Genomic DNA, 14295 nt, shown 5'->3' on the forward strand with positions numbered 1-14295 from the left:
TGGGAGCTGATACAAAATGTCTTTGTTTGTGTTGCGCTCCTCGAGCAGGGGAGGCCGGGCAAAGACGGAACTCCAGGATACAAGGTAAGTTGAGCACACACGTTGCAAATCCTCTTATAGAAAGTGCAGAGGTACAGAAAGATGGCGCAGCAGATTTTTATCCCCCCCCCCCACCCCCCGTCTGCCCGCCCCCTCAGGCTGCACCATCATGAGTGCATTAAAGCTATTTGCATATTAGAGATTTTAACGATAATAACGAAATGGAATCCTGCAGATTTAAGGCTTTGTTGACTTTTAGTCTTTTTACCCTAATTATACAGTTAATGCTTTCAGGCAATGATAAAATGTTTGTCATAGAGGGCAGCAGACACTTAGATTAAATATGCATTTTCCTGTCCAGTGAACCTGGCTCAAATTGAAACAAATACTGCAGCAAACTCTGCTTCTAGGTGACTGATTGGATATATTGCTCGCGTTTACTACATAAGGATGGGCTCACAGGACGAAGAACAGATCTGCCATGAATAGCCATTCCCAACAAATTAAACGAGCCAATGCCCTAACTGGATTGACGACGAGCTTTACTGTTTTGCTCCATGATTTACAAGATTTTTCCAACTTAACGCCAGTCCCAACAGTTTATTGTTTTCTGATTATTATGGTTATTAGTTAATATTCTTCCATCAAAATCTCAGCACTGCTCAGAGCCTTTCCACGGTTTAACTCGCATGCGTTTCTGCCGCGGTGCTTGAGTCTTCCGGTGGGACAACAGTGCCATCTAGCAGGTGGCTTTCGCTCCTCCACCCGGACACCTTGCTCACCGCTTTGAGGTTTAGTGTAATGCTCAGGGAAGCACATTTCAGTGGGTAAGATGATAGATTTAAGCCTCCCATCAGGCATCGGGGAATACAGAGTACCGCAGATTAAAGCAAGCAGGGGAGAGCGGCATCACAAAGAGAGGCCCGCTTTAAAACCACATCATGCCAGATTGTCTTTCTGCATGGCTCCTGTAATCCGGCAGGAAATTGATACAAAGATGCTCCCAGAGGTGTTCCTGCGAGCGGCGGTAAAGGGGAGCAATGAGGAGTGACAGGGAGGGATTGGAAGACACAAGATGTGACACGGAGCCAGAGACAGGTATTCTCTCTGCCGGCGTTCGCTGCGCAGGAGAGACAGGCGGTGGGGGAAAGCAGGCATTGCTCAAACAAAACGGGGGCGATACAAAGAGCCGTGACATTGCAGAAGGTGAAACACTATACGGGGGGATATTATACGAGCGATACACCTGAGCTGAGTAAGAAGCAATCAATGCATCTGGAGAAAAAAAAACGCACATTTCTCAAAGTCAGGCTCACGCACGGAACTGAAACTTCTGCAAATAGTCTGGCAACATGAGCAGAAAACTATTATTGTGGTTTTAAGTAATAATTACCTACCCCAGTGTCCACAGATTAGGATAATGGATTTCAGTGTGTGCCCCTGCATGTTACTGTAACGTCAATACTTTGTTTGTGTAGTCGGTGAAAACCTCAAGTCTGCATTATTTCTTTTTCCAATTACTAGTATTACTTTTTACCCTTTTTTTCTGCAACAACAAAATACATGTGTCTGCTTTTTCCTCTCTCAGGGATCTTCAGGTACACCAGGGGACAGGGGATCCAAAGGAGAACGTGTAAGTAGCATCGTTCCTGTTTTCCTAAAAAGAAGCCGTTTTGTGACTCTCACTCTAAAGGGTTTGATGCATGGCAATGAAAGTCTTCTCTTCAGCACAAATATGACTAATCCCCACAAGCGCATAAGCACCAGATAAAGGCATTTAACGCTCAGTGCAGCTTCCTATTGTATTTGCAAGGCGAAATTACCGAGCTCGGTCACACTTCCGCAGTATCTATTGCAAACGCTGGTAATAGAGGAAACAAAATTAGGCTGTTAGCCGCAGCAACAGAACATCAGAACCCCTGAGTGGACCCATTAAGAGGACTGGGTCTCTGTGCACAGCATGTTGAGTGAACGGAGATGAACATTTTAAATGGCTGTTCTGCAGCCAAGAAATGCATTTCTTTTTTACTTGTTTGCATAAAGCTGACATACTGTTTGTGTGGGTTTCCTGTAACGTAGGGCGATACAGGGATTTCTGGGGAAAGAGGCGTCCAGGGCGAGCGAGGTCGCACAGGAGACCCTGGCCCGATTGGACCCATGGGACCAGCCGGCCACAAGGGTGATCCCGGCCCTCCAGGGCAGCTGGGGAGTTCAACCCTCCTGGTAAGCTGTAAATCTGCACATACCTCCGAGCAACCACAGACTGTCCTCCCTGTTGATTTCAACCGTATTCAGCCTTTCCGAATCGCCCACCTGCCTTCCCGAGCTTCAGCAACTAGTTCAGTCTCTGTTTCCCTGTGTGGAGAACATCAAATCATCAAAACATCAAACGAGGCTGTGCAAGGGAGGCTGCTGCTCCCTTTCTGTTCAACACTTCCCACTCCCGATCATCTAGGCACAACAGAAGGTCAGAGAGGGAGAGCGGTGCAGACGGCGAGGAGAGTCAGAAACGCGTGGGCGTGCCTGGAGATCCGCAGAGCAGCGAAAACACCTCCATGTGTCACAGACATTTTCCACAGACCCTGCGCAGTCACAGCGCTTATACAACATTCACAGCCCGAGATGAAAAACTGTTTCAAATGCAAAGATGCAAGGTCCAAGGCTACTTTTGTTTGCCACTGCTACAGAGGCAGCCCTGGAAATAACCGAAAGAGAGGTTCAGACAGGCAGAGAGTATATTTTTACGTATTTGCTTTAGAAACACACAGGGCTGGTGTGACAAGCAACACTATTCACACTAAGCACAGTGTTTTTATTACTACAGATCCAGACGTGGAGAGACACCAGAGAATCAGTTTATAGACTCGTGATATTAAATTTAATATTTCCCGGATGAATCTGTTTTACTCCCGGGTGCAAATGTGATATTTTAAGCAAAGTGGGATGTCACTGTATAGAAATCTGAGTTTCCGCAGTATTCTCTCCTCCCTGCCATTTCTTCAGCATGGTTTCCCATCATTCTGTGGAAATTGAGGTTTTGAGTTAAGAAATTTGACAGGTATCTCTTTGATCTTCATGCCGTGATAACTATCTTCTCTACTGCCTCCGCCTCTGCTTGTGCAGCTGCTATTGTGTCTTAACTGTGTTAGCTTTCTTTGTGTTATCCCTGCATGCCAGCGGCAGCCAGAAGGGTGGCAGTTTGTTTCCGATCGTCTTGTGAACATGATATTTCAAGAAGGTCTCGAGGGAGTTTCTTTAAATTTGGTACCATTGTTTAGTTGGACTCAAATAGGAACCGATTAGAATTTGGTGTTCAAAGGTCACTTTGACTTGACCTATCTTTTAATGTTTTAAACAAAATATCTCCGGACCTCCTTGAGAGAGTTTCTTCAAACTCAGTACAAACCTTCGGTTGGATTCAAAGATGAAATGAAGGTCGCATATGAGTCTCAAAATAAATAATTTAGACTGAAAAGGAACAGGAGGGCAAAGGCATAATTCTAGTTTGTGTAAAAAAGCCTCAGTGATACATAATTCTCTCCACACACAGGGAGATCCTGGCGTCATGGAGGAGCTCAAAATGTTTATCCAAAACCAAGTATTGCGGATCCTTGAAGGTAACTCTTTTGTCCATCTTTGTTCTCTACTTTCTGTCCTTATGTTGTCCCTGAGATTCCTTCATGTGGTGTGATTCTTCTCACTTTGTAGAGAAGCTATCGAGTGCTGCCATGATGCAGAAGACACCCGCAGGCATCTTAGGTTCACAAGTTCAGGGGCCTCCAGGACCTCCTGGAAAGGACGGATATCCAGGCCCGCCAGGAGAGCATGGACCTCCCGGTCCTCAAGGTAGGAGCTCAAGCTGGCAGCTGCTGGGCCGTAACACAACACAACCTCAGAAAAATAACCTCCTCTGTTAAGAAGTAACATTCTTATCACTTGAATGCTCAAAAATGTTGGTGAGGCTTAACCATGTGTTTGAGATAATTTAATGTTTTTATAGTCACAGCATATGTTTGAAAATTAAGCTGTTTTCAGACACATGCACTGAAGTCACTGAAGACATCCGTGACAGATTTGATTTGAGGGCTTTTGATGATAGGGGTCGATCCTGATATTCTCATTTAAGCAGGGACACCAATGCATTCTTTACCCGGAAGTCACTGTTCACCTGAATGCTCCGGAAACGTTCCTCTTGTTGTGAACAGGTCCGACACAGTCAGTCTCCTGCTACGTTCCTCATATGTGAAAAGCAAAAAGTCTCGAAACTTGGGTCTGGACATTTTTCCCGGGATCATGTCTGAAAACAGCTTAAATCTGACAAGCATATGCTGTATTATTACATATCAACTATTATATTTGAGGAGGCAGCCTTTATTGATGTGAGCAGTTTTCTGTGTAATGACTTCACATTCAACATTGGTAACTGGCTGGGTTGGGCTGCGGGCACCAATGGGGGGCTGACGATTGTATTTTGTTGGGATTCATGGGTATCTTTCTCTTGCTTACACCCATATATCGATGCAGACTGAGGGGCGGGCAGCAGAGGAAAGGCCGGGAGTGTGGTGCACAGCGGCTCTCTGGGAAATATGAAGACAAGCGAAGAATTGGCTGTGAATAAGAGAAAGTATTATCAGGGTGGACAGGAGAGAGCCCCAGTATTGATACCTCACTCCAGGAAAGAAAGCCTCTCAGATACAAAAAGGAGGGTAGTCAGGAAAGCGGGTGAAACACATTTTTTTTCTTTTTTTTATCAAAGTGATACAACTCTCCGACTGCTCATACAACACTAATGGTTTGCTGGTCAGGCTTTATACCTCAGACTTGTCCAGATTTGTTTTGTGTCCGCAGCAGAACTGTGCAGTCTTAACTTTTTGAAGAGGAGGAGGAGGAGTGTGTTTTCGTGTTGGTGCGGATCCAAGCACCGCCGCAATGGCCTTTCTCTTTGAAATTGTATCTACCTCACATTATTCAAGACCATTTACACTTTAACCCACTGCCAAAACAGATATAAAATGCCGCTTTCGTCCATGAATAATGTAGTAAAAGTAGGCGACTACTCGACTCTAAATATTTGTGCTGTGTTAATTCCATTTGCAATACACATGTTTTGGATTTTTGTTGGGCTTATTTTATTTTCTATGCTTCCAATGAGTGTTTTATAGGTGATTCTGAATGCAGCTGTGCAAAAAATATTTATTGAAAATAAAGGGGAAAGTCATTTCCCACGGTAAATCCAAAAAATTCACAACTTCCTAATTTTCCCTTTGTTGACTGGTGCCTCCACTCCGCTGGGGAGAGAGTTTGGGGTAATATTTCCTCATTATTTCTCGTCATCCTCCACTGGAGACTGTGCTCCACTGGACTATCCAATTTGACTTGTTCTCCAATATGCCAGAATGAAATGTTTATGGAGAAAAATAACCCCTCTGTTGGATTTTCTTTTTCCTCATGGTTAGATTTTTTACCTGGGTGAAAGTCTCAGGCTGTTAAGAGGAAACCCATACGGATGCATGCTGAAGAGCATGCTAGTTATTTTTGTTCTCCCTCCTTTGTTGAGTTCTCATTTATCATTCTATTCATCTTTTACATTTGACATCATGATGGAAATACTGATGTAAGTCATTGTGTGTGTGCCTATTTCATCAATTCAACATTTTGTTGTTTTAACATGCATATTTTATATTTTGTATTTCGGTGCATTGTGTATATTTATTAATACAGACTGAAACAAAGTGTCTTTTATTGCATCAGGTTGTAAAGTGTGTGTCGGAGCTGCTCTGCTTTGTGCTGTACATTGTGGAGGAATCCGTCAGTAAATATCGTCGGTGATGTCGTCGGTGTTTGATGGCAGATGCTCAAAAAAATATGTTTTTTTTTTTTTCTTTTGAAAGGCAGAGCATGAATAAATGGACTTTTCTGTAATAATTTCGTTCACAATCGTGTACAACAGGTGCACGACTGCAGTCATATCGATCAAGCCTGAATAGCTCCTCATGGACAGTGTTATTTCCTATTATCCTGCTTTGTCCATTAGTGCTTTCCATAAATGATTTAAGTACAGGACGCAATGTGACACCTTTCAAATTATCAAGCTCCTGTCCGGCGTCTCACCCAAACGTATCGCCCCGTGTGATGCTCAGGATATTTTTTTTCTATTGTTCTGAAGGTACGTTGCTCTTTTCTCAATGGCACGTCTCTTCCCTGAATGAATGCCCCCGGGGCCTGCGAGTGTTGAAACAAGTCTCATTATTGCTGCAATGTGTGGATAGCCCCCCCCCCCCCCCCCCCCCCCCCCCCCCCTCTCTCTTTGAGACCCAGTTTTAGAGCATTCATAAGCCTTTTTTTTTTCGTTTCTTTTTTTGATTTTCTCTGACATGTAAGCATCGAAGCATTTCCCCTTTGGGCCAGGCGGTGTAAAGCTCCATACTCCTTTCAATGTATCTGATGCACTCCATGTTACTGCTGGCCCAGAGACTCCATTACTTTAAGTGCCTCATGGGGAAATATTTTCACAGCCGCACACGTACGCACTTGGTATGCCGCTGTCCTGAGCTGTCAAGACTTACCGGCTTTGCATGGAGTGAGAAAATCCTTTTGAATTTTATGTTTTGGTGCATATTGTTATAAGCAACACACTTGCTAGGCCTGACTTGAGGATTAGTGTAAATGCTTTGATACCTTTTCCTTATGCACCTTTCCTGACAGACTGGGTATGTGCTTGTGTTCGACACTGCTTGATTTCTTCTTTTTTTTTCATCCCCGAGGTAATCTAGTTTTCTTCCCGTGGCCGAATAGAAGTAGGCTGAGTGCTTTATGCACCGGCTCTTGTCAGTGTCTGATCGTCAGCGTGTTCTCCCGGAGAATTTCTTTGGAACTTTGAGTGTTAGGGTTTCGTTGTTGTGATGGTTTTCTTTATCTGCTGCATCTGTTTGTTCTCTATAGAATGACTCCATCTTTGATTACACCTCTCTGGTCACACTTCGTCTTTAATGATCCACATGTCTGACCTTGTTCCGCTCTGTTTGAAAACTCCGTAGACGTGCTTGTGACCTATTTGTTGACAGAATGACGTGTAAGCCTGCAACGTTGCCTTCTTCAAACACTAACGCACATGTCGCTTGCTTGACGATCTTTTATTTTGAAAGGATGTCAGTACTTCTTGTTATTCAATCCAGAGTAGTATGTGTCTTCACCTCAAGTGCAGACTTGATGCATGAAATTGTCACAATATTGATATTCAGCTTTTTGCTATGTAGGAGTCCCCCGAGACATACAGGTTATAAAACTGTATCCCCATCCTGACACTTCTTGGATTTTATGATGTTATGGCATTTGTACTAATCTTACTAACTGTACCACACAATCCGTGATACCTGACAGGTTGACTTCCTGTGGCAGTGTTTGTATTCAGCCAGCTTATTGTGTCTGTCCTCAGGATACAGGGGTCAGAAAGGAGAACGAGGGCAGCTTGGTCTAGGGCTACCAGGAGATCCAGGATCTACGGGAGCACCAGGTAAGAACCACACAATGAATTTATTTTTCTAATTCTGTGTTTTGAAGTATGTGGTGAAATGGAGACTTGAGCTTCTGGTTGTGCAAACAAACTGAAAGAAAGGATGATTGATCCTGCACCAAAAACCTCTCGGCAGCAAGGACAAGTCCAAGAGTGTTTCGTGCACTTTTGCTTTCCACTGGAGATTTGTTTTATCAAAAACATTGAATTATTGCTCCTTCCAATATTAAAAGAAAAACTAAATTGAAAAAATAGTTGTATGATAGAGAGACAGATAGATAGATGTGTAGATGGATAGACGGAAAGATGCTGCAATATATAAGATAAGACCCAATACTGTAGATTGATAGAATTGATAAATGATTGATAGATAGATAGATAGATAGATAGATAGATAGATAGATAGATAGATAGATAGATAGATAGATAGATAGATAGATAGATAGATAGATAGATAGATAGATAGATAGATAGATAGATAGATAGATAGATAGTGTCATTGCTCAGTAGTAGATTTTGTGTCAAGTCGCAAACCTGAAATTCTATTTCAGCCTTCATTCGGCAACTTGGCATGTCAGAGATTAACACAGCTTCAAGATGGCACAGTCTTTTATATAAGTCAGGCGCTGCTGTAACACAAATGGGAGTCTAGCAGAGAAGAAAATGCTGCAGTGATGTGGCGCAGGCATCCATTCTGTGAAGTAGAAGCCAATCTCGTTGTCTCGAACTAAAGTTTCTCTGCACACGACCTAAGATGTCAGCTTGTCCCACAGTCCTTTTCTACTAAATAATAACTCGACAAGAGGTGGGGCTTACTCACTGACTTTCAGTTTATATCTGAACCTAAAGTCAAATGGATGTGGAGGGCAAAGGGACATTGTCTTTAGGACTGGACAGACTTCTGAAGCACATTCAGTAACTGGTTCAAATGTTGGAACGTAGCAGAACAAACCGTTATAAGTCTGCTGGGCCACTGATCTAAATGTTCCCTTTGTATGTCTCTGGACAATAGAGGATTATTTCTGTCACTGGGGGACAGCTTGTACTCTGACGTCCACATACAGTAGAGCACGTTCCCTCTGGACCACCCTGCAGGTTCATTGGAAACTGGGATATATGAACGCCGCACAGGAAGTTTCATTATCAGGAAGTAAAAGCCTCCCAGGCCTGAGGGCTACATCTTCGGTACATTACAGCCTGTATCAGAGACGACACATCACCATGTCCTCCCACATCCGAACCAGATATTCTGGATACAAACACTGCCATCTTGTCCATATGGATCCAGAGTCTGTGCAGTATCGATGGGGAATGGAGCCAAGGCAGCCAGGTCCCTAATTGAGAGCCAGTCCATCAGTTGTGAGCCAGTCTCAGCTGTCAATCATGACGTTTCACCCCATGTTTTTGCGTCAAACAACAATTGAAAGACAAACTTACCGGAAAATGAAAACTTGGTTTGTTTTTATTGTGGTCCATATCCCATCCACTTACATTAGGGGACACTTTTGGTTTCACATTTTGAAGCTGTCATGTCATCCATCTCTATTTACAGTCTATGGTTCACACGATGACCTTTTTGGAGGAAAGACAGGGAACATCTCACTGAAATAAAACTGTTTATTTAAGTTATTCGTCTCAGACTGATCACAATGTAATTCTCCTGCAGTGCATTATTCTAGCAGCTGTAAGCAGCCACCTGAACAGAGATTTAACTGATCTGACTTGATTTGATTGTGACTTATTGCACCTTTTCCACTAAATGCATCACTGTAAACCACCATAGCTCCGTGGACGGCTCGTGTGTGAGCAGTTACACAGGAGATGGATGCGAAGGGAGGAAAAGGGCAAGTCTTGTTTTCAGAGGGAGGAAAAGAGCGCGGCAGCGTCTGTGATTCTTTTTGTATGAAGTGAGGGGCAGAGCTCCTCGAGCTGCGACGGCTCTGGCTGAGGTAATGGATGCTCCTGTGGCTCGACAGTGGAGGGGGGGGTTTCTATAGGCTTCCCGGTGCGTTGAAAAGAAAATGAAAGCTTTAACCTGGGTTTGTGTTGTGTGGACAATCTATGAGAGTCTCCACCTCGACAAGCTGTTGCCAAGTAACATGAGAGACCGGTGTGTGCCACGAGGACCTCACAGCAATCAGAGAGCAGGATAATGTGTTTTCTCTGTCTGCCAGTGTCATTAAGGTGAAATTAGAGAATTCAAGTGCAAATGAGATGTCAAGCTTTTGGTTTAAAAAAAACAACCTCTTAAAAATGCTTGTTGTCAAAAGGCCAAATCCAATACAATTCAAGGTGCTGGTGTCTCCTTCTTCAGACGTAATAAAACAAAAGAAAAAAAAATAACAAAGAATTTATATCATGTTTTTATCTGTCAAGGTCCTCCTGGGATCACTATTAAGGCCCCTCCTGGTTCTCCGGGGCCCCGCGGACCTCCTGGGACGTGTGACCCTGGCGACTGCCTCCCGCCATCCTTATGAACCCAACCCGAGCGGTTTCAGCTAAAGTCGTAAGATGGACGTGCAGCTCTGAGATCTGTGTAGCCGCAGCAGAGCAGGAGAAGAGTGGGCCTCACTGTCTCTGACAGCTTCCTCAGATCCGGCTCAATCAGACTCAGACTCACAACTGACCTCTTTTGTTCACTTCACTCACATTTGGTTGCAAGTCTGTTTATTTTTTCTTTTTCTGGCATTACTGTCGGGGCTTGTTTTCAGCTCACTGAAAACCTTTTGAGTTTATTTATTTTCCCAATGGTTTTTACTTCAAAAGTTATTTCTTGTTTTCACATCCTCTACTGTGATGTAATGCATTCCTTGTCAACTCTCATTACGTCTGTCAAGTTCAGTCGTGTCTGAAAACATGATCTTAATTAGTTGTGTGCCTCCTTCCTAATAGGTTTGCCTATGCACTCCTCTGTTCTGCTCGTCTGTTAGTCAGATAAGCCGGTGTGCTGGCAGAAGGTACATCTCGTGTGTGTGTGTGTGTCTGTATATGTGTGTGTCAGCGACAAACTGAATGAACGTTTACTTGTTACATGTGTAGGTGTGAGAAAACAACTGATATTTAAAACTTTATGCAACCAAAGTGCAGCAGATGTGGCTGATATGGAAATAATTTATTTTAAGCGTGTTCTCGAGAATGTATTTGACTGATGGTAATAATAACTGTAGTAAATGTAGCATGATATTCAGTAATATTTCTCAGTAATACGTTCTGGATCACTGAGACAGCTGTTTGTTTATTGAAATCATTGCTCATGACACATTTGCATCATGATGGTTTCTGTAGATTCTGCGTCAGGGCTCAGAGCTCGTCACTGAGGTTTATCTTTCTTTACCTTTTATAAAACAAAACATAAAAACCTGTAACAACATCATTGGGTCATTTGGTGAAAATAATGTACTTCACATTTTCACAGGCTGTGATGTGACCTCACATTCACCTCTACTGTTGGTTTATTCTGTAAATAACATGAACTCGTCCAATGGGGTTTATGATGGGACCTTTTTACATAACTGTTCATGAGTTTAGTTGTAATGTATCAATGTAGTGACCATAGTCTGAAAATATAGATACGTCTTCACTTCCTCCCACTATTCAAAACTGAAGCCAAAATATCCTGCATACGAGCGCCACCATCTTGAACATTTGAAGCCAGAGAGTGCAAAGATGAAGTAGCGAAGTCACGTGGTTGACCAATCGCGAGTCAGTCTCGGCTGTTTATAGCATCAAATAACTTATTTAAAAAATAAAACTTAGTAAAAGACAGAAACCGTCAATGAGAAACAATTATTTGACGTGTGATTTGACTTTTTAGTTTGGTCTATGTCCCATCTGATAACATGGTGGAGGCATTATTTATGATCTATACTACATTCAGCCACCAGGTGGCGATCAACACACTTTGGCTTCGCTTTTGGGGAGAGTCGTGTGGTCATCTTTATTCACAGTCTATGATGAAGTCTTCACGTTTGTTTTCAATCATACATCATTGAAAATGTATTTTTTTTGTCTAACGTAATTATTAACATATATATTGTTTACATAGTGTCGTGTATGATGATTTCTCTGGTTTATTTGTATATTTTTGATTCTCAGCCACGCAAAGGAAATCGGACGACTTCACTACTATTTCTCATTTCTGTGAATCCTTCTCACTCATTAACATACTTGAACTGTTTTGTTTGTTTTAACAATAATATCATGGTCTAGTCTACATCCTGGATTTTCACTCACTGACCAACTCCATGGGTCATTGTATAGTTTTGTTGTATGGGTGTGTGTGGGGGGGGTCTCTTTAAGACTGGAGTTTTGATGTATTTATTTGCTGTTAACAGGTTTCAGATCCATTGAAATGTTTCAGCTTGTTTCAGAAGGTTTTGAGTCGGCTTTGCCTGAACGGGCCATGTGATATTTCTGAAACAGAAACTCACACGTGGAGGTTGGAATATACTTTGAAATGAAATCAAACTGAAAATTCAATCTCGAACTATATTCAAACCTCCACATGTGAGTCACTGAAATTTGGCAGACAATATTTTCCAGTATGTAAACTTTATATTTAAATTAATTTTCCTTTTTATTATTTTGATGTAATTCAAAACGCAACATCAACTATATAATTACACTCAAGGTTTGTGTTGCAGTAAAGATAATTATTTTCTCTTGTTTTTTTTCTTTCCTCGGGCTTTCACTCCGACCGCTGTTTAATGAAAGTTTGACTCAAAGGCTTAAAGTTGAATTTTAATTGTCCTGCTATGATGAATGTTTGAAAGGTTCTGTGGGAGCATCTGACATTTTTGTGATGCAAAGAACTTCCCTCTCTTCTCGTTTCATCCTTTAAGATCAGTATGACACTTTTCCTTTTTTCTTTTTACTTCACATCAAGCTTCTCTTACGCATGTAAGCTGCAGAGATTTTATTTTTTATTTTAATTAATTTTTTTCCCAGCATGCCAGCTTGGTTTTATGTGTTAAATTGTATCAGTGTGAGTGGGTCTAATTTTTAAATGGGTATCGAATTGAATGTGTGCCAACGAATTCATTTGTGGGTTGAAAGAGCCCCCTGCTGGACATGTGTTTATATTGTCATTGCTTGTAATTTAATTGGGGAAAACAATCTTTCTTTGGGTTATAAGCTTCATCAAATCCCTTCCCTCTGTTCACTACTGTTCTTTCACCACACTAATTTTCATATTGGGCTTAATGGCTTCCCCTCGGATACAGTAACGCAGACCTTGACCAAATCCAAATGAGACGGCATTAGCAAACGTAATATCTGAACTTTTTGGTGCACTGACGAGAGAAAAAGCTCTCAGGGTAAATTGAATTTAGTTGGAAGTGATATTAATGCGCGCCAGTTTGTGACTTTCACTTTAGCTCAACGGTTTGATAACGAGGGAGAACAAAAAGAAACGGCTGCTGATGTCAAGGCCCGCTTCATTTCACATCGCTCCGCGTTAAAATCCATTTATTCTTAGTGGGAAATATCAGATGAATAAAACCTGTCTAAGGAAGGAGGTGTTGAAGCGTCCTTCAAAGGAAACGCTCTCTTACAGCCTCATGAAAGTTCACTTTTAAACGTCACTTCTTTGTCTGTTGTTTTCACAGTAATGTAACCCGGTCTGTTGCCACACGTAATCTAATCTTGTAAATAAGCTTGTAATGAGGGGGAATATGGATAAGCCTCTCAGCATGGCACCATGTATTAAAAATGTCCGCCTGCTGCTTTTCACTGTAGCCCGCCGCTGCTCCCTGTGTCGAGTGACCTTCATGCCTGTTTTCGAAAGTCTTTTGTTCGGTTAAACATCTACCTCACTCTTGGTTTACCACGTCGACATCGTTAGCTATTTTGGAAGAATAAAGACGAAAAATCAACACTCACTGTTGCCTTTCACTGGAACAAAGAAGCAAACCTGGTGTGTGTGTGTAAACGGTCCTGGATGTTAAGTATCAGAACCGGTCGACTGATTCCAAAAATGTTGAAGAGAAGGGGCAGTGATTCTCCTGTGTGTGTGTGTGGGGGGGGGGGGGGGGGGGTTGATTACTCTCTGTGTGTGTGTGGTTACCAGGAATCAGAGGTTATATTTTACACTTTTCTTTGCAACATCTTTTATCTTCACACTGATTAATGGCACCTGCCTTACACATGTGCAATAAATGTTATTCAGTGCTTTATTTCTGCTTGTCTCCTGTGTTTTCGGCACTTATACATAATGCACGTGAGATATTGTACAACAAGTCCGTATCAGAATCAACACCTTGTGCTTGTATGCCTCTGTTCAAGAGACCAAAACAAAGAAAAGAGCCCGAATCGGAACAGTTAATCCTTGAGATTAACTGCAAACTCGTGCTAAATTTTAAAGGATTCTCTTGAGGAGTTGTTAAAATAACATGTTCACGAGGCCAACCAGGTCGGAGGTTAATGAACATGAAGAACATGAGGTCATCTTGATATCAACCTTTGACCATAGTCAATGCTTGTGCTGAATTTGAAAGAAATTCACTCAACAAATATCAGGTTGATAAGAACAGGACAGACGGCAACCTGAGAACACAAGGCCTCCGGTCAATGGCTATCACTGGTTCTGGGGCATAAAAAAAGCAAAAAAATTAATGTTTGAATATTTAGTTTGTGTTAAGAGTTATATCAGTAACCGTTCAAAAACACCATCTGCCAGATTTTCTTTCACCATCTCCTTTTCAAAAAGCAATTAAATTCATAAAAAATGCTAAGTTATGCTTAAA

General features: G+C 42.1%; 1 protein-coding gene across 1 annotated transcript in view; it reads left to right on the forward strand.

Annotated features, from left to right (window-relative positions):
• The window catches only part of LOC133965972 (collagen alpha-1(XIX) chain), a 94770-nt gene extending 82900 nt beyond the window's left edge, over positions 1-11870 (forward strand). The window contains exons 46-52 of the mRNA XM_062400607.1: positions 49-84; positions 1628-1672; positions 2119-2262; positions 3590-3656; positions 3748-3885; positions 7475-7552; positions 9929-11870. Of these exons, the coding sequence (XP_062256591.1) occupies positions 49-84; positions 1628-1672; positions 2119-2262; positions 3590-3656; positions 3748-3885; positions 7475-7552; positions 9929-10029 (609 nt within the window). The 3' untranslated portion in view covers positions 10030-11870. The remainder of the gene's footprint in view (positions 1-48; positions 85-1627; positions 1673-2118; positions 2263-3589; positions 3657-3747; positions 3886-7474; positions 7553-9928) is intronic.
• Positions 11871-14295: the final 2425 nt, after the last annotated feature.

The sequence above is a fragment of the Platichthys flesus genome, chromosome 12, assembly GCF_949316205.1.
Source record: "Platichthys flesus chromosome 12, fPlaFle2.1, whole genome shotgun sequence".
Classification (NCBI taxonomy): domain Eukaryota; kingdom Metazoa; phylum Chordata; class Actinopteri; order Pleuronectiformes; family Pleuronectidae; genus Platichthys; species Platichthys flesus.